General features: G+C 43.1%; 1 protein-coding gene across 1 annotated transcript; it reads right to left on the bottom strand.

The window, feature by feature from the left end:
- Nucleotides 1-464: 464 nt before the first annotated feature.
- On the bottom strand, nucleotides 465-27063 carry BicC (protein bicaudal C). The gene is made up of 21 exons (XM_028311572.1): nucleotides 26829-27063; nucleotides 26466-26610; nucleotides 26335-26378; nucleotides 26177-26246; nucleotides 25451-25530; nucleotides 25067-25129; nucleotides 21560-21709; nucleotides 20670-20783; nucleotides 20044-20169; nucleotides 18120-18338; nucleotides 16797-16965; nucleotides 16075-16277; nucleotides 13099-13288; nucleotides 10821-10918; nucleotides 10576-10678; nucleotides 9638-9736; nucleotides 7664-7806; nucleotides 4556-4678; nucleotides 4052-4211; nucleotides 2827-2946; nucleotides 465-2085 (listed from the first exon to the last, which is right to left on the bottom strand). Exons 1-21 carry the CDS (start codon nucleotides 26907-26909, stop codon nucleotides 1973-1975), a joined length of 2613 nt encoding a protein of 870 aa, XP_028167373.1. The 5' UTR covers nucleotides 26910-27063; the 3' UTR covers nucleotides 465-1972.
- Nucleotides 27064-27583: the final 520 nt, after the last annotated feature.

Consider the following 27583-nt stretch of genomic DNA (forward strand, 5'->3'; position numbering starts at 1 on the left):
ATATGAAGTAAACGGATTGATACATAACACCGTGGTCGTCCTAGATGCCAACAAAGTAAATTACCATTAACACAATCATTATGTACCAAAACTTTACTATGTAAAAAACACACAAATTAGAATTTACAATATAACGCATTCAAATTAAATATAAGTAATGTTAATAGGGTTAAAATCAAAAATGCACACGTAGTAAAAACTTAAATTCATAATCACAAAAACAATGATTGGTTAAAATGTTATCTGATTAAAATACTCCGGCTGTCGTGGCAGGTGAAATGGCCACTGCGGTCTTAGAGATATACCGGATAGTTACTATAGAGTCCTATTTAAAATCAAGTCAAAAATGGTCTGTGTTGTCCAAAGTGTACATCCTACAAAAACTTGATAAACTGATTTCGTATTTTTTTGGGAAAATTGTCAATCGCCAATATAGACGTTCCTTTTTCATCATATTATTTAAAATATGCCATCAAAAGGAGTCTGATAATAACAAAGTTAGATTAATTGGAAATAGATTGACTTTCCATTGTAAAATAATCAAAGGTTAAAAAAGTTGAGCCAGATATCATGATAATCAAATACATAAGTCCGGAAAAAATACAGTTAAGATCTAAATAAAAAATGCGGGGTTAAAAATCAAAAAATAAAACATGCTCTCCTTATAAACTATGATTAAAATTCCATAACTTAATATCTTAAAACTAATGCTGAATTCGGCTAGTTTACTTCAACAACTGTCTATGATAGAGATCAAATCGTCGTATCGCTTTAAGCTATCATAAAAATTTATATAAAAAACAACTTAGGTACTAGAATCAATAAAATCTCATACATTCAACGATTCATCCGCGAAGCAAGCTCATAAAATCACAGTCACTGTTCATAATCTACGATCTTCCGTGAAAGATAATTTATATAAAAAGGTAAGTATGGTCTGAAAGAAGGTAGATTTGAAAACACGCGTCTGCGTTAATCGTTCTCTAAACTTAGGTATTAATCAGTCTCACTGAGGCCTTATTAGAGATCATTAATTTGTACTAGGGTTCAATCAGTACTCCTTGCGAGTTACTTTGGATTCAGTCTTATGAGCGTTGATAGTTTACGTTGCTTCGTGGGTTAGACGCCGCCGCGGAACGAAAAGCGAATAGTCGACAAAAATATTGCAACCGACAGAAAATATTTCGTTTGGATGAAAAATAATCAAAATCTCAGTTATTTTATTATTGGCGTATTGCGTCCTACACAATTTATAATAGTTAATCAAGTACCTACACATTTCCAGAATGGTAATTCACAGTTTCAGTCGGTTGCTCGTCTACCGTCAAAATTTCGTGGGAAATGGAACCGGCTTCCTAATTAAGGCAGGCGTAGTGCGCTCTTATTGTGCTTAATAAGAGGGCGTTACGCCTGATCAAGCTTGCGTGTCAAGTGAATACATCGAGCATAGCGGATCTACCGCTAATAGGGTTCAAAATATGAGGAGGTTGCGAAGCTTAGCATTAGGAAGCCGATCGGGATCACCACGACCGCAAACACATTATCGCTTTGTTCCGGGCGGCGTCAACTGAAGCCTGTTAGCCGAATATTCTTTGCGCGACACGAGCGCCTCACTAGAATATTACGGGTTTCATCAACAGTACAAAATAGATATATTTAAAAAAAATAAGCCGACAAGTTTTCTATTTTATCAAATATTGCAATTTGTTGAGTGAGGCCCCCGCGTCACGCAGAAGCCTGGCGTCCATTCGAGTCACATTGCTTCGATGGTTGCGCCCCCGCTCCGCAAGGACAAGCAACTCTATATAACGAGAGCGAAGCAGATGTGAGTCGACTCGACGCCAGTAGACCTAAGATGCGCGCCGTGATAACTTTTATCGACGGCAAAATGTATGGACAAAATCGATAAAACGGCGTGATAACCGCGTATCACGGCGCGCATCTTAGGCCAACAGGCGTAAGCCGGGTAGGCTTACCACTTGTCGGTGGGAAGAGTGGCCGTGTTGTAGGGCGGAGAGGAGATCAGCTTTCTCTCGGCTCCGGGGGCGGCAGAACCTTTGAACGCGTTCTTTTGTTTTGCAAGCTCTGGAGAAATAGAACGTGTTCGTTAATAAAAAGTAACAAAAACTACACCTACTTTAAATTGGGGAGTTACAGAAATCAGCATCATCTGAGTCGTTGTCTCAACCAAATGACGTCCAATATGGTCTCATCAAACATTTCCACAACGAGTGGGAGGCCTGCCTACAACACTACATTTTTTGATCCATAATATCAAAGGAACATACCGGAATAATATCAAACTAAGGTTATGGCTACTCAGGAGTTGCGGGTTCCTTTTCTGGGACCGCTAAACCTTTTACCGGTTGAGTTTCATTAGAGGCCAAGCTGAGATCCTGGCTATACAGGATTTGCAGTGATAAAAAACTTATTTAATCATTGTATGCAAGTACCTCAGAGCCCCGATTACGGTAACTTTTAACGTCGACAATCCAGACGCGTTTCTGATTCTGCGATACGATTGGTCAAAACAGCTGACGTACGCTGTTGAACGACCAATCGTATCGCAGAATCGAGAAGCGTGTCTGGATTGTTGACGTTAAAAATTACCGTAATCGGGGCTCAGTTTGTATAGAAAACACGCGCGGCACTTCACACTGACAACGCGTCCGCGCGCGTGATTTTTTATATGAAAATCACGCGCTCCGCGGCGGAGCTCGGCGCAGTGTGATAACCGCCTAACGAATAAGAAGAAGGAGACCCCCTTCGGACCTTAAAATTCCCAGAGCTCCCAGTAGGTTAGAGGCCTTGTAAACAACAACTCACCAGCAATGATCAGCAGCATTTTCCTGCGAGCGCCGAAGGCCGTGACGCCGATTTCCGTGAGGTCCGCCTCGTTCATCGACGCGAACGTCGACAAGTCTAGCTCGTGCTTCTTGACCAAGTCTGGAAAGAGATTTTAAGAGTAAGGTGAGATCTTATTCAGTAACCAAATGATCTAGTCCTAATTTTAAAGGTTTTACGATACGTTATGTATCTGTCGCAGTCGGATTGTATAATCCGCCGTTTTACATTACCACTAGGCATTATCGATGTAGGTTGTGATGAAATAACAATGGACAAGCAAAAACCTCTCTACACTTGTGCCGGACAATGAAAATTCGAAGCGCGGTGCTAGTAAATTCAATTTAATGACCAAAAGATCAGCCTTAGGCTGAGTTGCACCACCTAACTTTAACTGTAACTATAACGACAACCGGTGCTTTTTGTATAGAGTTTGACAAATTTTTGACGTTTGTCAAAGTTAAAGTAAGATGGTGCAGCAACCCACCCTAAGTACTAGTATTAAAAGAAAGATACCTACCTTTTTTGCGTCGGGAACTTTGCGCATACCTAGCTGATGGGACAGTCAGTCAGTGGGTTATGTGGGACTCTCCTCCCCGCCGGGAGGGCGGGGCCTACCCACTAAAACCCGACGGTGTTCTCAGTGGCCATTGAAACGAAGCCGCGAGTTATTGTCCTAACTTTATATATGACATTCGTCCGTGGCTCAAATAAGAAAGATACCAGCTCTTGGGATCAATAGTCGATGTAACAACTTGTGCCAGCGTAAATCAGATTCAGTGGCTTTAACAATAAAGACTGTAACATGACTGTACATACCGATGTACTTGTACAGGCCGACGTCCCTCAGCAAGCCGTAGAGTTGCTGGTAGCGGCAGGACTTCGCTCTCGACGACGGCTCCGAGCAAGTCTAGCCTCTCTGGGGCTGTATACAGGGTGTTAGGGTATATGAGCCGACACTACCCCATGTTAACATGGTCATATAAATGGTATGGTGAAGTCAGAAAATTGATATCTTCATTTTAATAATTAAAATTTTAATACAAATCGGAATTTATAAAATTTATTTTGTATGAAAATTTAAAAAATTAAAATGATGATATCAATTCTGACTTCAACATACCATTTATATGACCATGTTAACATGGGCTAGTGTCGGCTCATATACCCATGCACCCTGTATAAGCGCTAGTGTGCAGTATCATACCAATATACTTGTGCAGGCCGACGTCCCTCAGCAAGCCGTAGAGTTGCTGGTAGCGGCAGGGCTTGGCGCTCTGCGACGGCACCGGCACCGCCGGCGTCGGCTCCGCTATGTTGGGCCGTGTTAGCTCGGAGCGGTTCCAGCCTCTCTCGGCTCTCTCGGGCTGCGGTAATAAGTTAACTAGTTAGTTAATTGTTGATTGTAAATTACCTAGTTCATTGTTAGTCGATCGATTGACACCAAAATGTGTCAATAAGTACCTATACTGCAGACTTTTTTTTTAAAGAAGTAGGAGTCACACACACCCACTGTGTGTGGTGTAGACGGTCTACACCACACAGTGGTCTACAGTAGACCATAGTGTAGACTTAGACCACACTTCCACGGTAGTCTTTGAAAGAACTGTATTTCTGAATTTGCCTGAATCAACCAAAATGTTACAAAAAAGCTCTATTTTTTTAACAGTTAAAATAATTAAGTATATGTCCCGGTTCAACAGTCACTCACCGTAGTATTCGTATCGTTGTTCTCGTTCAGGTTAATCGGGCCAGGCGAGGTGTGGCTGAAGTAGTAACCGGACCAGCGCGTATTGGGTACGCGGAAACCGGAGCCGACTGTCTCGCGCATTGCCTTTGAACAAAATATAGTGTCACGGTTAGTAGCTTTAGAGCCAGGTGACATATTAGAATTTAGATTTAGTTTGAGAAATAAAAGATAATTTAGATTAGCAAGTAATTTATTTAGANTATAACCTATAGTTATTAGATTTTCCTGCATTTTCCTTTTCTAAATTAGAAAATGCCTGCTCCTATAGTGGAGACTAAAATGATCTGCTGATGTTAAAGCATAGGTTTTCATTACTAGCTCTTCTCTCTGGGTTATGTTTTGATGTAGTCGGTTAGCCTTGCAGACGGTCCCACCCACGCGTCGCTTGCGCACCACAGATTTTATGCAAAAATATTATTCACACTACGAAATCGCTTATCGAACGCCAAACCCGATTTCAGTCAATAGACTAATAGGGCCTAAACACACTTCTAATTTCATTACTCGTTTATCTTCCAGCTCCACTTAGCAACTAAGTACCGATTCAACGATTTTTGGCTTACATAGTAAGTATCTGCTTAGTTTGGTTTGTGATAGGGCTGGTTCTAAGTACGCCTTACCTAAGTTTGCCATGACAAAAAATATTAACAACAATTTGTTGTGTTTCGGCAGTTGGAGGTAAGATAGCCAATACCTGTGTCGTTGAGGATTTTGGGTAAAACTCACTTCCTTCAACCTTCAGCCTGATTTATCACTTTCCATCAGGGTCACTAGGTGAGGTACAGGCCAAGAACTTCTCTTTCCGTTTAGTGTTTTTTTAAGTTGTTCAAAAAACAGAAATCACTACAATTATACTGCTATTTCATAGTTTATAGACCTATAATATAAGATTTTGAGACAGTTTGTAGTGTGTCCAGGCCCAACGGATTCTAGTTCCCGCACTTGTCGGTCAACTTCCCGTCTGGCGACGCTCAGGCCAACATTATGCAGGCGCCCATAAATCATGCACTAACTATGTTTACCTGCACACAGCATACTGAATGATCCAGCTGATAAGAAGATATATCATACTATTAGCGTGCCTGCTAATCAGATATACTAGGTAATATTGCAAAACTAAGCTAATACTCTCTTAATCTCTAGACTTTAGCATAGTAGGATTCAAATCATACTGGGCGGTGTATAAGCGTTTTTTTTTCTTATCTTCAGAAAAGGATGATGACTCCTGACTCGGTGTTTTTGTAACATCACTTTTCGTTCAAAGACAAAACAAGAGGCTGATTGTAAGAAGTGTGTTTCAGGCGGCACAACGAGTCAAAAATTAAAATACTTTGCACTAAGCTAATGCTTGTATCGCGAAACTATTTTAATGAGAAGCAACAACCAGCAATTATTGTTCTATCACTTACTGGAACTAAGTATTCATAGAAGAAGGAAAGGAAGCGATGCATTAACGCTTACTTCAAAGCCTAGACGTATAAACGTGTAATTGCTGTGCGCCCGCGCAACTTCCGTCCCATCTGAGCTGCACCGGCCTCGCACGCGATTGCTCACGTGTCTTCTAGAACGTAAAACCTAAAGCAATGTTACATCGTTAGGTTTGTAATATCGAAAAACACCTAATATTTGTCATACAACACAACCATGGGGTAGTTAACCTTAACTTTGAACTCCTACTATGTTCTTCTGATTAATTTCGTCGCGGGTCCAATGACAGTTTAACTTTCCTCCGAGACAAACTTGACCTTCACTGGTTGGGTTTTTATTGACGGTCAAGCTGTAGATCCTTGTTACACAGGAGTTGCAGCGGTGTGAAAGAGAGGAGGGAACAGTTCCGCTACCATGGGGAACTGTTCTTGCCCTGAAACTGAATAACTTTTCAATTGCAATCAAATAAATCTTTCAATTCAATTCGCGTCCTGATTACTGACGACGTTTCCCTAATTTACGTCGTCCCAGTCCATTAAGCATTCGAGATAGGTTTTTATGTACCTAAGTCTATGTTTGTTATCGATGCCGCTCCCAATTATTATAATTTAATTAAATATCACTGCTTGTGCACGGATTATTAAAAACAAATTACTCCAACAGACAAGCAGCAATGCTTGTGGTCATAAACTTCCTAAAACGTTATTCTGTCATTGCAATCAAAATTTATATGAAAGTGAATGACAATGCCCAATAAAGTAATTATATTCATGCACAAAGCTGCAAGACCAGTTCGGTTTGCTAAGCAGCTGGGAGCCGCGGCGCGGCCTTGCGAGCGGTCGCTGCCCACGCGTGGGCATGCTTTTACTGGTATCCTTCCGTTTGGCTAAATTACTTTTCGTCAAATTTCACTTCGCAAACAACTTATCGCCAAAGTTTCATTTCCCAAATAAACTTTTAGCAACTGTACTTTTCGCAACTAATTCATTTGGTCAAATNTGTCACGGTTAGTAGCTTTAGAGCCAGGTGACATATTAGAATTTAGATTTAGTTTGAGAAATAAAAGATAATTTAGATTAGCAAGTAATTTATTTAGATTAAAGAGCAAAAGACCTTAAGGGTGTGGGTTACGAGCTAACTATCATATCGCACGAGATTCGTCACCGGTGGTAGTATATTCAAACCACTGTCCTCGCTAGCATTGATGGTGATGTGGGTTGGTTCTTCTTGATGGTAGGCCCGCAGAGTTGTCGACACGCCGGACGGTTAGGGCCGTACGCACTGTGGTGTAGGGCCACTTAGAGAGTGCGCACGGGCCGTCCGACACGGCAGGCAGCTCTGCCGGGTTGAAGACCCAGGTGGTAGTTTCGGCAGTGGTGACCATGCATGGTGTAGTAGGTAGTCGTAGAAGATGAAGGTGAAGATGAACCCTGCAAATCAAAGCGGACACTAAAGCAGTTGCTAGCTTTTGTCCGTTTGACTGCGACATCAAAATACTAGCGAAGNGTAAACGGCTATTAAAACTTTTGAAAAACGAACACTAGCGAGCTATCACACATGCAAAGCACTTGGCTTCGTGAATAACAACAACTTAAATATCAGTTTAAAAGTGCACAACTGGGCCAAGAGTTTTCTGCCTACCTTCTGGGCGTCGGCTTTGATCTTGCGGTACTCTGAAAGAGGCGAGAGCTTGGTAAGTGTCTCCAGGGTCTTCTTCTCGCAGCCCACCGCGCGTCGTTCAGATAGCGGCATGTCCGATATTATGTTCGCGAGGTCGGTTATTTCTGTATACAAACATTAATGGTTAGTGTAAGTTATTGAGTACGTCCTGTCCTCCTCCCCCTAGCTCTCTAGGGAGAAGTCAAGAGGAATAACAGCATTGTACACATAATTTCGAAAACATAATGCTACGTTACTATAGCGGGGTAGTATACTTCATTATGGTTCAGGTATGCTATTTTCGGAGGAATCAAAAAGTGCCACATGTCTAGGGGGGCAGATTGCCCTATACTATCTCCATGGGCATACCCAGGGCAGAAGAGAGTTGCCACCCGGAAATCTCGAAAAAGCGCCGCGGTCGCTTTGAAGGAGCTAAAAAATCTTACTTGTCCCACCTTAGCTACTTTACTCACGTGGGCATAGTTTAGGTACACAATAGGTTAGTTACTTAGCAGGTCCTTATCTTCAAATGAGAAACTAACCATGCTGCGAGCTGGAGTGGTGACTACAGGCATAATTGTTTACACAATAGGTTACAGTTCTCAGCAGCAGGGCTACTCCGAAATGCTGTTTACGTAGTTTCAAGTATATCTGTCACCGTGTTTACTTTGCGTGAGAGGGATGGAAACATTCGAAACTTCGGATAACGTTTTCAACTGAGAAACTAACCTTGCTGTGAACGGTCGGTGTGGGTCTCTAACGTCAACTGAGAAACTGACCTTGCTGCGAGCGGTCGGTGTGGGCGGTGGAGGGACTCATCTGCAGGCATGTTTGCACAATAAGTTCGGTTACTCAGCAGGTCCCTATCGTCAACTGAGAAACTGACCTTGCTGTGAACGGTCGGTGTCGGCGGTGGAGGGACTCATCTGCAGGCATGTTTGCACAATAAGTTCGGTTACTCAGCAGGTCCCTATCGTCAACTGAGAAACTGACCTTGCTGTGAACGGTCGGTGTCGGCGGTGGAGGGACTCATCTGCAGGCATGTTTGCACAATAAGTTCGGTTACTCAGCAGGTCCCTATCGTCAACTGAGAAACTGACCTTGCTGTGAACGGTCGGTGTCGGCGGTGGAGGGACTCATCTGCAGGCATGTTTGCACAATAAGTTCGGTTACTCAGCAGGTCCCTATCGTCAACTGAGAAACTGACCTTGCTGTGAACGGTCGGTGTCGGCGGTGGAGGGACTCATCTGCAGGCATGTTTGCACAATAAGTTCGGTTACTCAGCAGGTCCCTATCGTCAACTGAGAAACTGACCTTGCTGTGAACGGTCGGTGTCGGCGGTGGAGGGACTCATCTGCAGGCATGTTTGCACAATAAGTTCGGTTACTCAGCAGGTCCCTATCGTCAACTGAGAAACTGACCTTGCTGTGAACGGTCGGTGTCGGCGGTGGAGGGACTCATCTGCAGGCATGTTTGCACAATAAGTTCGGTTACTCAGCAGGTCCCTATCGTCAACTGAGAAACTGACCTTGCTGTGAACGGTCGGTGTCGGCGGTGGAGGGACTCATCTGCAGGCATGTTTGCACAATAAGTTCGGTTACTCAGCAGGTCCCTATCGTCAACTGAGAAACTGACCTTGCTGTGAACGGTCGGTGTCGGCGGTGGAGGGACTCATCTGCAGGCATGTTTGCACAATAAGTTCGGTTACTCAGCAGGTCCCTATCGTCAACTGAGAAACTGACCTTGCTGTGAACGGTCGGTGTCGGCGGTGGAGGGACTCATCTGCAGGCATGTTTGCACAATAAGTTCGGTTACTCAGCAGGTCCCTATCGTCAACTGAGAAACTGACCTTGCTGTGAACGGTCGGTGTCGGCGGTGGAGGGACTCATCTGCAGGCATGTTTGCACAATAAGTTCGGTTACTCAGCAGGTCCCTATCGTCAACTGAGAAACTGACCTTGCTGTGAACGGTCGGTGTCGGCGGTGGAGGGCGCGGGCGAGTGCGTCTTGCTGATGGGCGACACCGACGGAGAAACCACGTTGCTGCCGTCGCCTCCTGGGACACCAGATACATTAGCGAAACTACTTGATGAATGGATGATTAGCACGACGCACACTTATCAACCCGGATACGGATCGAGGCGGTCAGCTCTTTGTATGAAACGCACACTTATCCGCACCGTAAAGTTGACATCGCGCGAAAGGCGGTACGGTGTTGATCCCTTTTATTAAGTGTGCATTTGACAAATTAATGTTGATTGTTTTTATTTTACGAAGATTTAGAATTAAGCAACTTAAATCCGTTTTGCAATGGAGGGAAGTCGAACCTTAATTTCGAATTCCTCCTATGTTCTTCTGATTAATTTCGTTACGGGTCCAATGACAGTTTAACTTTCTCCCGGGACAAACTTGACCTTCATTGGTTGGATTTTTGTGGCGGTCAAGCTGTAGATCCTGGCTACACAGGAGTTGCAGTGGTGGGAACGAGAGGTGGGAATAGTCCCGTAATTTAAATCTGCTAGCTTGGTGCTCGGTAGCTTTCGAATATTAGTATCTGAATCTGCAGCTTAATTTTCGATGTACAAAGAGTCTCCTCGACTGCTTTAGGATACTACACTAATGCAGCGGTTCCCGAAAGGTGGTCCGCGGAATCCTGGGGTTCCGTGGAAAGGCCGCAAGGGTTCCGTAAAAAATATTATCCCACGTTTCGTGACCGATGTTGTTCGCTCGCACCGACTTGTTTACGCACAAGGGAGGGACAGGGCGTGCGGGCAGAGTAGTACGGGGGTTCCGCTAGGAAAAGTATAATCAATTAGGGTTCCTTGGCAAAAAAAATTGGGAAACCCTGCACTAATGTACCTATTTACATTACAAGTAGTAGCTAAGTAGACCCACCTGAAATATTCTGCGTGTCGAGCGAGACACAGCTGCCTGTGAAGTTGCTCTGGTACCCGCTGCTGGCTTGCGAGCTCGAGTTCAGTAGTTGGCTCAGCGTTTGCTATACATAACAACAACAAACATTTAACAAACATAAAAAAAATCATGATCAAAGAAAATAACTCTCAGTCTCAGTCGTCTCAACTGGGGTTTTTATACTGGAAGAGTAATTCTCAGTTGTTCAAGAATACAGGATGACTTACGGGTCTATTATTGTTATCAGGCTGAGATTGGTATTGCTGCTGCATCATCATCGGTTGCTGCAAGTTCCCCATGTCCGGTTGATTGTTGTTGTTCATAGCTGCAAAGAAACGATATAAAATTAGGTTTAGCTTTCATGATTTGTGACTATTAATGGCCAGCGACCGGCGACCAGTCATTTATTTTAGTATTCTGCTCAAGCCGGCGGTTAGTAGCGGCCGCAGGGTGGCTATAGTGTTATGCGTCTAGTGGCAGCTACTGGGCGACTATTGAGCAGCTATTGTGCGACTAGTGGTCTCTGCTGGGCGACTAGTGGCGGCTGATTGACGACTAGTAGCGGCTGCTTGACGACTAATGCCAGCTGCTTGGTGGTCTTAGTGGTGCCTGCTGGGCAACTAGTGGCAACTGTGTGGTGACTAGTTGCAGCTGCTGGGCGACTAGTGGCTTCTTCTAAGTGACTAGTGGCGGCTGACGAGCTGATGGTGCCGACTAAAGCCTGGTCCGTGAGCACGTAGAATCCCGTCCAATGACCCCAAGCTACCCATCCCAATCGCTCGCGCGTAATTATGTTGCTGTCGCGCTTGCACACTCACTGCGGGCTCGCGTCGCACAGTCGCGACAGCAATATAATTACGCGCGAGCGATAAGGATGGGTAGCTTGGGGTCATTGGACGGGATTCTACGTGCTCACGGACCAGGCTTTAGTGGCTGATACTAGGCGACACTCACGGCTCCAAGCTGGCGGGCCGCTGTAGGCCGCGGGCGGGTAGTGGAAGGCGGGCTGCGGCTGCGGCGAAGGCAGCACCCAGGCGGGGAAGGCGGGTGGCGTGAGCGCGCCGGGCGACTAGTGGTGCCTGCTAGGTGACTAGTTGTGCTGGGTGACTAATGGCAGCTGCTGGGCAACTAGTGGCAACTGTGTGGTGACTAGTTGCAGCTGCTGGGCGACTAGTGGCGACTGCTGAGCGACTAGTGACGATTGCTGGGTGACTAGTGACGACTTATGGTTGATTGGTGGTGGCTTCTTCTAAGTGACTAGTGGCGGCTGCCGAGCTGATGGTGCCGACTAAAGCCTGGTCCGTGAGCACGTAGAATCCCGTCCAATGACCCCAAGCTACCCATCCCAATCGCTCGCGCGTAATTATGTTGCTGTCGCGCTCGCACACTCACTGCGGGCGCGCGTCGCACAGTCGCGAAAGCAACATAATTACGCGCATGCGATAGGGATGGGTAGCTTGGGGTCATTGGACGGGATTCTACGTGCTCACGGACCAGGCTTTAGTGGCTGTTACTAGGCAACACTCACGGCTCCAAGCTGGCGGGCCGCTGTAGGCCGCGGGCGGGTAGTGGAAGGCGGGCTGCGGCTGCGGCGAAGGCAGCACCCAGGCGGGGAAGGCGGGCGGCGTGAGCGCGCCGGGCGACAGCGGCCCGGCGAACGTGCCGCCTGCGACCACCTACTTGGCGACAAGTGACGGCTGCCGGGCGACTAGTGGTGCCTGCTAGGTGACTAGTTGTGCTGAGTGACTAGTGGCAGCTGCTGGGTGACTAGTGGTGGCTGCTAGGCGACTAGTGGCAGCTGCTGGGCAACTAGTGGCAACTGTGTGGTGACTAGTTGCAGCTGCTGGGCGACTAGTGGCGACTGTTGAGCGACTAGTGACGATTGCTGGGTGACTAGTGACGACTTATGGTTGATTGGTGGTGGCTTCTTCTAAGTGACTAGTGGCGACTGCTGAGCGACTAGTGACGACTGCTGGGTGACTAGTGACGACTTATGGTTGAGCTGATGGTGCCGACTAGTGGCTGTTACTAGACACTCACGGCTCCAGGCGGGCGGGCCGCTGTAGGCCGCGGGCGGGTAGTGGAAGGCGGGCTGCGGCTGCGGGGAAGGCAGCACCCAGGCGGGGAAGGCGGGCGGCGTGAGCGCGCCGGGCGACTAGTGGTGCCTGCTAGGTGACTAGTTGTGCTGGGTGACTAATGGCAGCTGCTGGGCAACTAGTGGAACTGTGTGGTGACTAGTGGCGGCTGACGAGCTGATGGTGCCGACTAAAGCCTGGTCCGTGAGCACGTAGAATCCCGTCCAATGACCCCAAGCTACCCTTCCCAATCGCTCGCGCGTAATTATGTTGCTGTCGCGCTTGCACACTCACTGCGGGCTCGCGTCGCACAGTCGCGACAGCAATATAATTACGCGCGAGCGATAAGGATGGGTAGCTTGGGGTCATTGGACGGGATTCTACGTGCTCACGGACCAGGCTTTAGTGGCTGATACTAGGCGACACTCACGGCTCCAAGCTGGCGGGCCGCTGTAGGCCGCGGGCGGGTAGTGGAAGGCGGGCTGCGGCTGCGGCGAAGGCAGCACCCAGGCGGGGAAGGCGGGCGGCGTGAGCGCGCCGGGCGACAGCGGCCCGGCGAACGTGCCGCCGGCGCCTAAGCCGAACATGGGGCTGTTGAGGTTGTTGAAGTTGTTCAGCTCCTGAGGGAAATAAAATTTATTATTGATCAAACATATCAGGAAGTCCAAAGTCGCTGATATAGCCCGACGGATTAGCAAGCTGAAGTGGCAATGGGCAGGGCACATAGTACGCAGAACTGACGGCCGANTAAACTCAAAGCTTAGTTACAACAGGATATTGCAAAATTCCCATGGGAACGGGAGTTAGCTGGAAAAAACATTTGTATGAAAAACTCTAAACCGCGTAAGATAGACGCTTGAAATTTGGCATGCAGGTACCTTAGTAAACTTTAAGCTTCGTTAAAACAGGATATTGCAAAATTCCCACGGGAACGGGAGTTAGCGGGAAAAAACATTTGTATGAAAAAATCTAAACCGCGTAATATAGACGCTTGAAATTTGGCATGCAGGTACCTTAGTAAACTTAAAGCTTAGTTACAACAGGATATTGCAATTTTCCCACCGGAACGGGAGTTAGCGGGAAAAAAACTGTATGAAAAAATCTAAATCGCGTAAGATACATAGATAAAGGGGGTAAAACGGGATCCACGCGTACGAAGTCGCGGGCGGCCGCTAGTAAATAGTAAAAATAAAGACAAAAAAACTCATTGGATTTGCCTCATATTTGGGGAATGTACTACAACTTATCATGAGTCTACTCAATCCCAATCAATCTCAATACTCAATCAATTGGCATCCTTTTAACTTAAGACTTAAATTGAATTTCAATAATACGAGTTTTTAACTATTTTAGCCGACATGTAAAATGTTGCCAAGACGTGACCTTATTATTATGACACGCACTGAAAAAGCTATCAGATCTCATGTCGAGCCAAGCCTTAAACAATTCGAGCTTTTTTATGACTCTACAAGCCCTATTTACAAATAATGTGATTTGGCCGTGTCGTTACTATGAAAATTATAATAAAAACTCATAAAACTAATTTATTTTAGTAAGTAGGCTTTTAAAAAGCACTTTTACGTCCGAGTATTAACCCTATCACTGCCTCGAGACAATAAATGGGCCAGTGCTGAGAAGAAGCAGCGCAAGAAACTCAGTCATTATTATTGTAGTCGGTAATTGAATTATTTTTTTACCTTAAGTCCATAATGTGGCTATAAAGTCAATAAATCTGTCAAAGTTACAGCAAAGAGTGTTTTTTAAAATGTACCCTCAATCAAACCAAAAAACCCTAACTATTTATCAGCCATTTCTAAAATTGCCTGTCGTTTCCACATCCACTTCGACAAGCAAAGAAATCCAATCCCTCGCATACTTGGGGCATAATCAAAGTTTGTTGGCCAAATGAGTTTCATAACTTAATTTGATATACCTTCTTTCGGGCTTGTAGTCCAGTGAGGGGAGGATGATAATTCTGAAATATATTTCTTACTAATAAAACACTATACCATACTAACGCGTACCGGAAAACGCAGCGTGAGACGTCCATCCACAAGGGGCCGCAAAGTGGACCGATGACATTATAAAGGTAGCAGGAAGGCGCTGGACGCAGGCCGCTACCAACCGGACAGCATGGAAAGCATTGGGGGAGGCCTATGTTCAGCAGTGGACGTCCTATGGCTGAGATGATGATGATGATAACACTTATGGGCCATTTCCTACGGCTATCCAGTTTTGTGGATCCAGTAATGGAGGATCCCGCAAAACTGTACTGTCTAGTCACACAAGGTGACACAAGACGTGTGTGATTAAAATTCGAATACCAAATTCAAAGTGTATGTTTGTTACTTCTTCACGTCTAAACGGCTGGACCGATTTTAATATTTGATATGGAGTTAGCTGTCACCCTGCATTATCACATAGGCTATTCGTTTTACAGCGGGTAATACTGAGGGGCACAGCTAGTAATTAAGATAAAACTAAGGGTGGGTGGGTGAAGGTGTTCTTTCCACCATTCTTCCACTAATGTTTGAGTGTTATCGGTACACGCTAAATTGAGAATGTTACTAGGTATGCAAAATCACTTGAAACCTATGTTACAGTTAAGCTTTTACATTTACAAATACATTAGTTTTTATTTCATTCAAAAATACCCAGTAGTTATGATTTTATAGGCATTCAAAGTTCGCTTAAATATTGAGTCCCGCCGACGGTCACGTGACCCCGTGTGACGTACATTCACAGCGTCCGCTCACTNCATATCAGGAACCTATGTGGACCGCGCGCGACCGCTCTGCCAAGAGCGAAACGAATAAGAAGATGTGGACCGACAGTCTGGTGAAGGTCGCTAGAGGTGCTTGGATGCAACAGCGCAGGACCGATCGTTGTGAAAATAATTGAGGGAGGTCTTTGTCCAGCCAGATTGATCAAACATCACAGGAAACTATGAGAACCGACAATCTGGTGAAGGTTGCGGGAATTAAGTGCTTGGATGCGGGCAGCGCAGGACTGACCGTAGATAAATGTATTAAATATTAAACATTTCCTGCAGCTCGGCATACGCATAAGCCACTGGACGTCCACTGCTGAATATAAAGCCCAATGATGTCCAAATGGGCCGGTTATTACAACCGAGGCCTGTTTTAAGCACTTTCCTGAAACCTTTATAGAGGAAGTTCGTGAACGCCACAGACCTTATATTTACTGACTTCAACAAAAGGAAGAGGTTCTCAATTCTGTTGGTATGTTTCTTTTTATTTTATAAAAGGCGAAAATTTGTCAACGTTTTCCCAAAACAGGTAAGAACGATGGACCATCATCAAGTTCGGACTATCGTGGCTTTGGCAGCTACCCTAAAATGCTTATCTGGCAAGTAGGAACGGTCTAGTTATACATATTTATTTACCTGCAATTGCATATTAAACGGCGAGCACGGCGAGTTGGTAATATTGTTTATGTTGGCAGCGTGTGTCGGCGAGAACGGGTTGAACATCCCGAAGTTCGGCATCGCGTTGGAGATGGCCGGGATGTTGTAGGACTCCGGCACTTCTGCGGTGATCACCGGCTCCTTGCCGCCGAGGAGCGCGCGGCGGGCTTCGTAGATGTCGCCTGGGAATTATATTGAACACCGGTTTTAAAATTAACATGAAAATAAATGGAGGAATACACCGATTTCAAATAAAATTACTGAGGTAGTTATCGAGGCACTTTGGGTATTAAGTATGACTCCTGGATTATGAGGTCCAGGAGTTCCACTATCAGCCCCTATCTTTTTACAGAAATCATAAAATCCAAATAACGTCCACTGCGGACAAAGGATTTTCACTTTTAACAGTCGGTTCTGCGCTGCTTTCATTCAGGCACTTCCATCTTGTCTGTGGGACGCTACGTCTTCCGATCCATGGTCGCCACTCGAGTTTTTTTTTGTGACAGGAGGCAAACGAGCAAACGGTTCTGCCCCACTGGCCATAATCAAGATCTAGCTTCTTTATCAAGATCTCACCAGCACAGCGCTCGATGCCCTTGATGACGACGGAGGCGATGCCCTGCTTGGGCTTGCGGCGCACGTTGATGTCACGTTGTGATGCTGCACGACAATGGACGCTATCACAAGGACACAAGACTCACCGGCGCAGCGCTCGATGCCCTTGATGACGACGGAGGCGATGCCCTGCTTGGGCTTGCGGCGCACGTTGATGTAGACGTTGTGTTGCTGCATGAGCCGCGCCACGTGCTCGCCGTCCACGCGGCAGGACTCGTCGGGGATGTCAAATATCACCACCAGGGGGAGGCTTCCCTGTAAACGTTGATTAATGTACAGCTGGTCGAGGTAAAGAGCGACACTTTCAATTAATTACAATCACTTGTCTTATAGTTTATTTTGACTCAATAGACCATGAAAGTATGACGAAACATCTAAAAAAGTTTGTGGGCATGCCGATAGGAGAAGGCACGAGTGTAGTGAAATCGCCCAAGTCGTCTAAGAGTTTCCCCTAATTAACATAGGCTTTAGGTATGCATTTAGAAATGCTTCTCCAACTACTCTGTTTGTTCAGAGCGTGGGGAGTAAGTATAGACCAAATCCTCCATTTCATCATCATCATCACCATTTCAGCCATAGGACGTCCACCGCTGAACATAGGCCTCCCCCAATGATTTCCATGTTGATCGGTTGGTAGCGGCTTGCGTCCCGCGCCTTCCTGCTACCTTTATGATGTCATCGGTCCACAATCGTTTTTATACTTAACAGTTGGCACCCCTGGCGATTGACAGGACCTTACTCTACAGTGGCGCTATCTTGATGAGTGCAAATGCGTTAGTCCTCCTACCACTTTAGCGCTCACCAGTTGGTGCCACTGTCTTCGCTACTAGCAAGTGACAGGACCTTACTCTACAGTGGCGCTAACTGGTGAGCGCTAAAACGATAGCCCTCATTCTCCATTTGCCACTGGTAAACATACCACAAGCGTGCCCTTCATAATGACCTTGTACTGTACAACTGTACATACCAGCTCGACCTGATGGCGGGGATGTTGGGGTCGTCTGCGATGGGAACATGGTCTGGTGCCCGTGCCCGTCACGTGTAGGGTTGCCAGGCGTCCGGCTTTAGCCGGACATGTTTGGCTTTTTAGGGACTTGACCGGCCAAATATTGCCTTGTCCGGCCTGTCCGGCTTTTGTTAGGCTCTTTATTTGGTTGCCGCGCCAGGCGAAAGTCGAGCCACAGAATCATATGAAGCGCACGCATCAGGATGTTGGTTAGCAACCGATGATGATAGTACTCACTCATGAGCTGACCTGACACTAATTCACTAATTGCACACCCCCCCCCTCCCTCCGTCACCTATCCGGCTTTTAGGGTAAAATGTCCGGCCAAATGAAGCACACAAAGTCCGGCTTTTGTGATTTTGGACCTGGCAACCCTAGAGTCACGTGCCGTCGTGCTACATACCACGAGCTGCTGCCGCGCCGCGTACACGTCCTTGATCTGCCCCGTGATGGTGACGCAACTCTTCTTGATGGCGGGGATGTTAGGGTCGTCTGCGTCGGGGAACATGATCTGCGTGCCGGTGCCCTTCATGATGACCTTGAGTTGCTCGGCCGCGCGCCCCACTACCACGCAGTGGTGCATTGGCGATATCTCCAGCGACATCTGGACTGATGTTTGGCTCTGGGAGAGGAAGAGGTTTTTATTTATTTATTTTTATTTACACTTTTGCACATATAACTGTACAGTGGCGGACTTAATGCCAGGTGGCATTATCTGCCAGTCAACCACAGGTCAAGCAGAGAGACTAAGGCGGTGTAATAAATATGACGTTTAAATAATATACTTACATAGCATTAGATAAAATAAATAACATACGAATACATATTAATATAATAGACATACACCTAGATACATAAACATAATAATAATATTGGCGTACACATAACACCTGTCAGAAAAAAGAGAGAGAAAAAAAAAGAAAAAAAAAAGTTTTAGTCCTTGAAAAAGTTGCGCAGAGCCTTTTTGAATGTAAATGGCAATGCCAGATTTTGTATGGAAGGTGGCGTCTTTTTTTTTGCGCGGCCATCGACCAAACTCTGTTTTTTGATTACAAAATAGTGTAATAAACCAAACTTACTATGACATGTATACCTACCTCTAAACTCAGTCTGAACTGAGTTACGAGCGTTAGAAGTTTGATAATTTACATACTAGATTTGCTTTTTGCGCGCAAGTTTTGTAAGAAATTGCAACAAAATATTGCGCTAATTTTTAATTGCGCTGATTCTGCTCCATCTGATGTCTGGAGCCTTTAATGGATGGTATTGTTTGTTCACACATACAATGTCACTATTTTGTTGCAATTTCTTACAAAACTTGCGCGCAAAAAGCAAATCTAGTATGTAAATTATCAAACTTCTAATGCTCGTAACTCAGTTCAGACTGAGTTTAGAGGTATACATGTCATAGTAAGTTTGGTTTATTACACTATTTTGTATCTAAAAAACATGATTTGGTCGATGGCCGCGCGAAAAAAAAAAGACGCCAATTTCCGGCATTGTCTTTTGGAGGATGCTTTTCGCAAACTCGCCGGAAGGCCGTTCCAGAGCCGTACTGCTGAGACTGAGAAGGAGTTAGACATGAAGCCGGTGGTGTGGCGATGGGTGAGAAGCTGAAGAGACTGATTAGAGCGAAGATTTCTATTGTGAGTAGAATGAAGGTACTGGAACATCTCTTTTAGATAAGATGGAGAGTCAGGATTGAAGAGAATCGAGTGAAGCATACAGAGAGAACGAATGTTTCTACGCTGTCTAATGGGAAGCCATCCAAGCTGTGAGCGAAAAGACGAGATGTGGTCAAACTTACGGAGACCGAAAATAAATCTGATGCAGTTGTTCAGGAGGCGGTCCAACTTGTTCGTGTAAATAAACGTCATTCAGCAAACACCAAGGTTTGCTGAATGACGTTTATTTACTTAATAGCTATTTTATAACCCTAAGAGCTTTTTATCATTAGCACACCAATGGTGAAGCCACCGGTCGTCCCACACTATTGTCCTGTATGTTACATGATTGTAGTACTCTTAAGTTACCTAATAAATATGATAGCTTATTTAACGCCATAGAAAATATTCAGGCAAATTCGCAAATTACCTACACACGCTCTGATGTTGCGAACTGTAAGGCGTTTACTACAAGAGCCCATTACTTACCTAATTATTGTTAGAAGTGGGTTGATCTTCTAATTCATACATTCTTATTACTTTTCATTACCGTCCTTTAATGAAATATGTAGGTACTTAGTCTAATTTATTGCAGAACAAGGCAGGTACACAATTACACTTGATGCTAAGATAGTGGTACTAGGCATACAAAAACAAACTTACCGCAAGCGGGCCACACATGTAGTTCATGAGCAGGCTGGTAGCCTCCATGGTGGCCTTGACCTCCCACTGCACCCCCTTCACGACCAGTAAGTTCGCGTGCAGCTTCGGACGGTTACGCAGCATCACCTGGTATTAGCAAAAACAAAAGAATAAAAACTAGTTGACATTACTTATAGAAAATCGTTTCATCCACGAAGACGCGCCCCACCAATTTTTGGTCGAGGAAAGCGCGGGGTGCGAGGAGTTTAATCCGAGCAATTCGAGCGTCATTAATGTAAGTAATGTGCGTGTGCATGCACTCATGGATAAATTTAGCGTGTACCGATAACACTCAAACATTAGCAGAAAAATTGCTATGTTGTTGTGTTAATTGTATTGTTATGGTTTGTTCTCTGTAGCTGTGCCTTAATAAATAAATAAATTTATAAAATGATGGGCGCGTCTTAGTGGATGAAACGATTTATTGTGGAGGACTCCGGCTGAAATTCACTTCGGCCTGATCATTACTGTTCATCAGGTGAGATGCAGGCCAAGAAAGAGCTTCCTCGGTCAGGTTAAAAAAGATGCCTGGACATGAATACACTTACAGCTGAGATGTGTACAGTATTTGTTGATTAGGTACCTACCTGTACATTATACTGTTCCTGCACTTGCTGCACATACGGCGAATTGATGTCTGGCAGCGGCTGCGAGGGCGCCACTATCGGCAGCTCGAAGCAGAACACCAGTGGAGTCAAAGCCTGAAACAAACTTCTAGTAAGAAGAAATGAATGAACGACGCAACTCTACTACGGGAATATTATGAGAAATTCTGGTGTTCACGGAGCGGTAGACGTCTGGGTTTCTTACTAGGTGGGCTGACGATTGGTGAAGGGGTACGGGAAGCTTGGATGCGGGCAGCGCAGGACCGTTCTTTGAGGAAATTCTTGGGGAAGGCCTTTGTCTTACAGTGGACGTCGATTGAAACTAATGAACGAATGAGTGCACTCGCTCCATGTCACCCTCGATAGACACCTGATTGCTCTATTTCTACCATCAGTCCGGTTCGAGTCTAGACTATAACATTGTTGTTGTTGCAAATTCGCAACTATTGTAAATGCATAGAGTGCACTCACTCACCCGCACGCATGCCAGGACACTCCATATCACACTCAAATGCCCTCGATGGACACCTGGTTTCTCTTATTTCCACCACCCTGGTCTGCTTCGAGTCTAGACTATAAAATTATTGTTGTTGCAAAAGTTGCAACCTCGCCTCTATTATAAGCGTCTAGCAGGGTTTCCCAATTTTTTTTTGCCAAGGAACCCTAATTGATTATACTTTTCCTAGCGGAACCCCCGTACTACTCCGCCCGCACGCCTTGCCCCTCCCTTGTGCGTAAACAAGTCGGTGCGCGCGAACAACGTCGGTCACGAAACGTGGGATAATATTTTTTACGGAACCCTTGCGGCCTTTCCACGGAACCCCAGGGTTCCGCGGACCACGTTTCGGGAACCGATGCTAGAGTGCACTCACCCGCACGCGTGCCCGGGCGCGCTCCACGCGCTCCATGTCGCCCGCGATGGACACCTGGTTGCTCTTCTCCACCATGCTGGTCCGGTTGGAATCCGGGAAGTGGATGTGGCAGCCCGTCTCTTCCATCACCCGCTTGATTGTCAGACCACCCTGAGAAATGATAAAAAATAAAACACGATTCAATACAAAACCCTTAGGGACTCGCGGTTGACGTTTCATGCAAAAAGATTGGCAATTTATTATAGGTAGGTAGTAGCACAGCAAACGCGCGATCGTGAAACGCGCGTCATTCATGACGACTGAAAAAAAAACGTGGTGTAATTTTCTTGCAATGGCGACGGCGAGAAAAATAAATTATCATTAATTCCTAAATGAAGAAAAGTTTGGCGGTAGTAGAAAATGAAGATTAACTAATACATGATGTAACACAAAAACACGAATGTGGCGTCCGTGGCTGTTTATTGACAACGACGCGACGGTCTAAATTGTATGTTTTTTGGTCATAATAATACAGTTGTATCTAATGAAAAATAAAACAAGCTGCTGACATTCTATGGGCTCTATTGCTATTGCTAAAATGAGCAGTCTTCTGTATCCGAAGCACGAACAAATATCGTTCTCGTTATGGTAGCAATGGTAATGAGGATCATTTCGATTTTTAGCTGTGAATGCAGATTTATAGGGCTAAGAAATCCTTAATAAACAGTGCAAAAATTTTTGTTCTACGACAAAAATTGACGAAGTTATGGCCAAATTACTAAAAAAGTTCACTGACCGCCCGGCGCGGGGACGATGACGTCATTATATCCGATCCGAACGCTGCCGGCGTACTGCGTGGATAGAAAATATTTTTTTCTAGCCAAATTATCAGTTTTAGAGAAAAACTTGTAATGACATTTATTCATCAGAATAAAGTAAGCTATCGATAGGTAATTTTTAAAAATGGAAATTGTGAAAAATAACGCAAAGGTTACTCAGCAGGTCCCTATCGTCAACTGAGAAACTGACCTTGCTGTGAACGGTCGGTGTCGGCGGTGGAGGGACTCATCTGCAGGCATGTTTGCACAATAAGTTCGGTTACTCAGCAGGTCCCTATCGTCAACTGAGAAACTGACCTTGCTGTGAACGGTCGGTGTCGGCGGTGGAGGGACTCATCTGCAGGCATGTTTGCACAATAAGTTCGGTTACTCAGCAGGTCCCTATAATTACACTCTAGGGGTAGGGCAGACAAGACTACGTGGAGTCGGTTTTGCAGCGATTCGTGTCTGTCATGTTAGTTTTTTGGCACAAAATATTGCCTGTTTTGGACCATTTCAAATTAATTTAATGTTAAAATACGATTTAATACGAATATAGACATCATGATTTTCAATAATATGGATAAATAATACACTTATGAGTAATAAATTTATGAAAACAAATATTAGGATACATCACATTTATGAATATTATAGTTATTTATTCGAATGATTATGAGTTTCGATCATTAGTATAGAAAAATATATGAAAACAAATATTAGTAAAAACTAAGTGTATTATTTGTGATATTATGAATATCAATGATTATGTTTTTAAATATGTAGGTTTTAAATTTTTTATGAAGAATGATCATTATGGTATCAAATTGTATGAGAAATATTTTCGGACCTCCAATGATAGGAACTGAAAAGTTATGTAAGAAAATGCGCTACCATAATATTCATAAATGTGATGTATCCTAACATTTGTTTTCATAAATTTATTACTCATAAGTGTATTTATCCATATTATTGAAAATCATGATGTCTATATTCGTATTATAAATCGTATTTTAACATTAAATTAATTTGAAATCTAACGTGACAGAAACGAATCGCTGCAAAACCGACTCCACGTAGTCTTGTCTGCCCTACCTCTAGAGTGTAATTTAAAAGCCGGAGGCGCGGAGGGAGGGCAGCCCTCGCCCGCTGTAACGAGGCTCAGGCGCCCGGGTGAGCTGGAGCGGCTGAGGCCGAAGCTGCGGAAGCTAGCGTGGGCGCCTGAGCCTCGTTACGCAAGGGCGGAAGGGCTGCACATCCCGCAGCGCCGGAGACGAGGAGATACCAATGCATGCTGCATGCTTGCTTTCATGTTGCATGCTCTGCATGCTTATCTACTCTACTCTATTAAATTATATTATATGTTTTTTTTTAAAGATACGAGTATGTCTGTTATAAAGTAAATTATTCTGAACAAAAACATTATGAGTTGAAGTATGTTCTTAGTAACAACATTATTTATTAAAACAATATGATCAATGAATGTTATGAAGAAAAAAGATCTGAAAATAAAAATTATGTATTTTAAATGGTTCTTGGTAGTAACAGTATTGATAAAAAAATTATGATTACTAACTGTTATGAGCTCCGATGGTAGTAATAAAAATGTATGAATAAAAAAAGTATGAAAAATAAAATTATGAAGAGAGATTATTATGAACACAAATCGGTAGTAAGACAAAGAATAGGATTTAGAATTTTATGTGAGCCAATATAGAACCCATTTGAGCATAATAACTTAATAAGACACTGCAATGTGGACAGAAAAGGTCATTTAGGTAAAAAACTACATATTGTAAAATTTAACTGCATTTACATATGTATAACTTGGCGCATTGTAAATGTATGACGCCAAACGCCATACAAATTATTACGAGTTGGCATGGCTACAGAACTGGTCCATATCAGTGCATGTGCCCCTATTGTCGGTATTGCAGATTGCTCCGAGCTGCGATGACTTATAATCGCTCGCAATTAACATTAATAAAGACAAATGCGCATTGTGCACTTCATTGGATGTTCTGCGTCATCATATTCTCGAAGATAGCAAAGAAAAATAATAAAGTCCTACGTTTAGTTTAGAAGTCTCTGTTACTATAATAATAATAATATAATCGATCTAATCTGACTAATGTCCTAACCTAAATTATTTATCACGTAAAAAACATTTATCGTTGCGAGCTTACGAGTTATGTAGGTACAGTCAGCATCAAATAGTTAGTAATAGCCAAAGTACTAGTCCTACTAATATTATAAATGCAAAAGTTTGTGTGGATGTCTGGATGTTAGTTACTCTTTCACGCAAAAACTACTGAACGGATTTTGATGAAACTTTACAGTATTATTGTTTGTTGTTACTAACAATAATACTGTAAAGTTTCATACACAAATTTCAACATATAGGCTATAAATTATGACGATCTGTGACAAACTAAATTTCACGCGGGTGAAGCCGCGGGCAAAAGCTAGTGGACAATAAATTAATCTTTAGAGTTAGACCTATCGTTATTATTTACTTATTTAAAAACACACACACACAATTTTATTGTGTACACAATAATTAATTGATTGTACGAAAGGCGGAACTTAATGCCAATAACCTCTGCATATTTTAACTATAAAAATACGAAAATTACGAAAAATGTTTTAGTTGAACTTGCCTGCCTGATTTTAGGAACTACAAAATATATTTATTTATAACAAATCTTACCTTGCCAATGATGTGGGAGTGGTCCGTGTAGCTGACATCGATCTTCATTGTAACACGGTTACTCTGCAAACAATACGCCAAATTAACTGTCGGTTCACTTCCATGTGCCAACTTAATTAGCATCTAATTAGATACTTAGTTCCAAGCTGGTCTAGAATTACTACAGGTTCAAATATTAGGATGCGTATGTTCTACCTTACCTACTCACTTACTACCACACGCTTTTAAAATCATCATCAATCACCGGTTCATCTGTATCTCATCTCATTATTGCAGTTCAAGTTACGAAGACCGAAGAGAAGAAGCTAGGTAAGTTTAGTTTACTACGGTACCTATTAGGTATCAATATCTACCTAAATCTGAATTTAAAGAAAGCGTACATACCCTTGTATCCAGCAACTGCATAATTTTCTCTCGAGCCAGCTTCACATCATCAAGCCGACCAGCGACTCTCACATGGGGATCTAGAGAAACACAACAATCCACAATCACGATGTAAACAACTCACGAAAATTTCGAATACAAAGTTTTCTACTTACCAAAAACAGTCAAAAGATTACAAAATTTATTGTCACGTATTTTTTTAATAACATCGTAAACCAATTCATCACTATTACATGTAAAAACCATTGTTAATTCATTAAATATACAATTTTGAAAATAAAACGCAAGCAAACTTTTGCTCCATGTAACGGCTGCGCGAACTAAAATACGTAATTTAGAAAGAGCGACAGCCCGGCGCCGCTCCGCGCAGTCTCCTTGGCGCCACTCGGAAATTTACCCGCCAAAAATTTGGATGCGTTCATGAGTGGTTTTCTTGGACGAATAGTCCATCCAATATTGGTGTTATTAATAAAAGAAAAAATGTTTTAACCTTTTGAATTATTATTATTAGCAAGTTGGTTTTAAACAACGTGTAAAAATATTTAAAGCGTAAGTAAGTACTTGCATTTTAGCAAATTTGTACTTCTATAACAGTTTTATTATTTGAACATAACTTCTAAATTATAAGAAATGACAATAATGTAGAAATGCTGTTGTTGTTTTGTAGTAATGTTATGTTAACTATGTAATAATTAACTATATTGCGTAATATTATCAAAATCATACCCTTTTTGGAGCGGGCACCAATTTTTAGACGAGCAGGCCAGTTGATGAGGGTATTGGTCTCATTCATTACCTGAAACAAGAAATAATGAGTAGGTATCACCCTCCAGTGTGGGTGATAAAAAAACTGCAGGATGGTTACATAAAAAAAAAATACTTACACGATGAAAAAATGCCTGAGCAGTCTGCGATTCTTCCAAATGTTCTGAAAATAATAGTTAGCGTTTATTCAAAACTCTAAGGATAGCCTAACAATAATTGAATACAATACCAAATAATGTCAATTTCATACCGCCAAGCATTGCCTCCAAGCGACGTCTGTCCACGCGAAATCTTTCTTGATACACATCCTCAGCGCTGTTTAAGCCAAGAATTAACGCTAACTTCTGGAGATCTTCTGCTGACGTCACAGAATTGCTGGTTCCACTTTCAGAAGCCTGTGTAACAAACACAAAAATATGAAATATTGTTGGAACACCAAGTTCCTATTTTTGTAATGGCCAGGCAGAAACATGATACATGATTTTGAATACAAAATGGCGGATAAAACCTCGTTTCCAAAGCAAATTCTACTGAAATGAAAGTAATATCGTGAGTATCTATCGTGACTATATTTAGGTAAAACCTATAATATTATAATAAAAATATAACTTACCTCGCTCAGCGTGTCTTTGTCCGAATTACTTTTAAATTCTGATAAATGCGTTTTTACTGTTAAAAAGTTACTAGAAGCCATTATTTTTGTAAAATAAAATATAAATAAGTAGTATTAGTCAATAAAAATCAATAATAGAATTTATAACGTTTAACGTACATAATTATAACTGAAATAATTTAAATATTTTATGGTTTTTAAACCAGAACAACTTCACGACTGCCTAAACTGAACCCGATTATGAAATAAAAGCTATGAAGCATAGAAGTATTTTTTGATACAAAAACGAGGGTAGATTTGAAAATGTTGTCTATGAATATTGTATATTTTTTTTAATCTGACTACAAATTATGTATAAATATAAAATATATATTTTTTGAAACACTTTAACAAGAAACTAGTTTTATATAAATTTTAATTTTTTTTATTTTGGAAGCATTCGTCGACATCTTATTCTATGAAAAAATAAACAGCATACAGATAAAAAAATAATTGTATGGAGGACGCACGGAGGCTTGTCACGCATCGACCAATGAAAACTAGTCCCGCCAACGGGATGTTGTCGTCAAGATAGCGCCAAACTTTCAAATAATTAAAATAATATTGCTTTTGTTTTTATTTCATTAAATCCATAATAATATTATGGATATCTGACCTTGCCATATGGCAAGGTCAGTTAATTTATGTTTAATTTACAGTCAAGTCTAGAGATAAAGTAAAGAATTCCGTGAGCCACTTTCTTAAAAGAAAAAATA

Source organism: Ostrinia furnacalis, unplaced genomic scaffold, assembly GCF_004193835.3.
Source record: "Ostrinia furnacalis isolate ACB-3 unplaced genomic scaffold, ASM419383v2 OfSCF3352, whole genome shotgun sequence".
NCBI lineage: Eukaryota > Metazoa > Arthropoda > Insecta > Lepidoptera > Crambidae > Ostrinia > Ostrinia furnacalis.

Bases quoted from the DNA above. Each gene is read 5' to 3' on its own strand.
- BicC (XM_028311572.1), bottom strand. From the start codon at position 26,909: ATGGCTTCTAGTAACTTTTTAACAGTAAAAACGCATTTATCAGAATTT. The intron at 25,531-26,176 runs GTATGATTTTGA...GTGTTTCTCTAG, and splicing joins TGGTGCCCGCTCCAAAAAGG to ATCCCCATGTGAGAGTCGCT. The intron at 18,339-20,043 runs GTAAGTTTGTTT...TTCCTCTCCCAG, and splicing joins ACATGTGTGGCCCGCTTGCG to AGCCAAACATCAGTCCAGAT.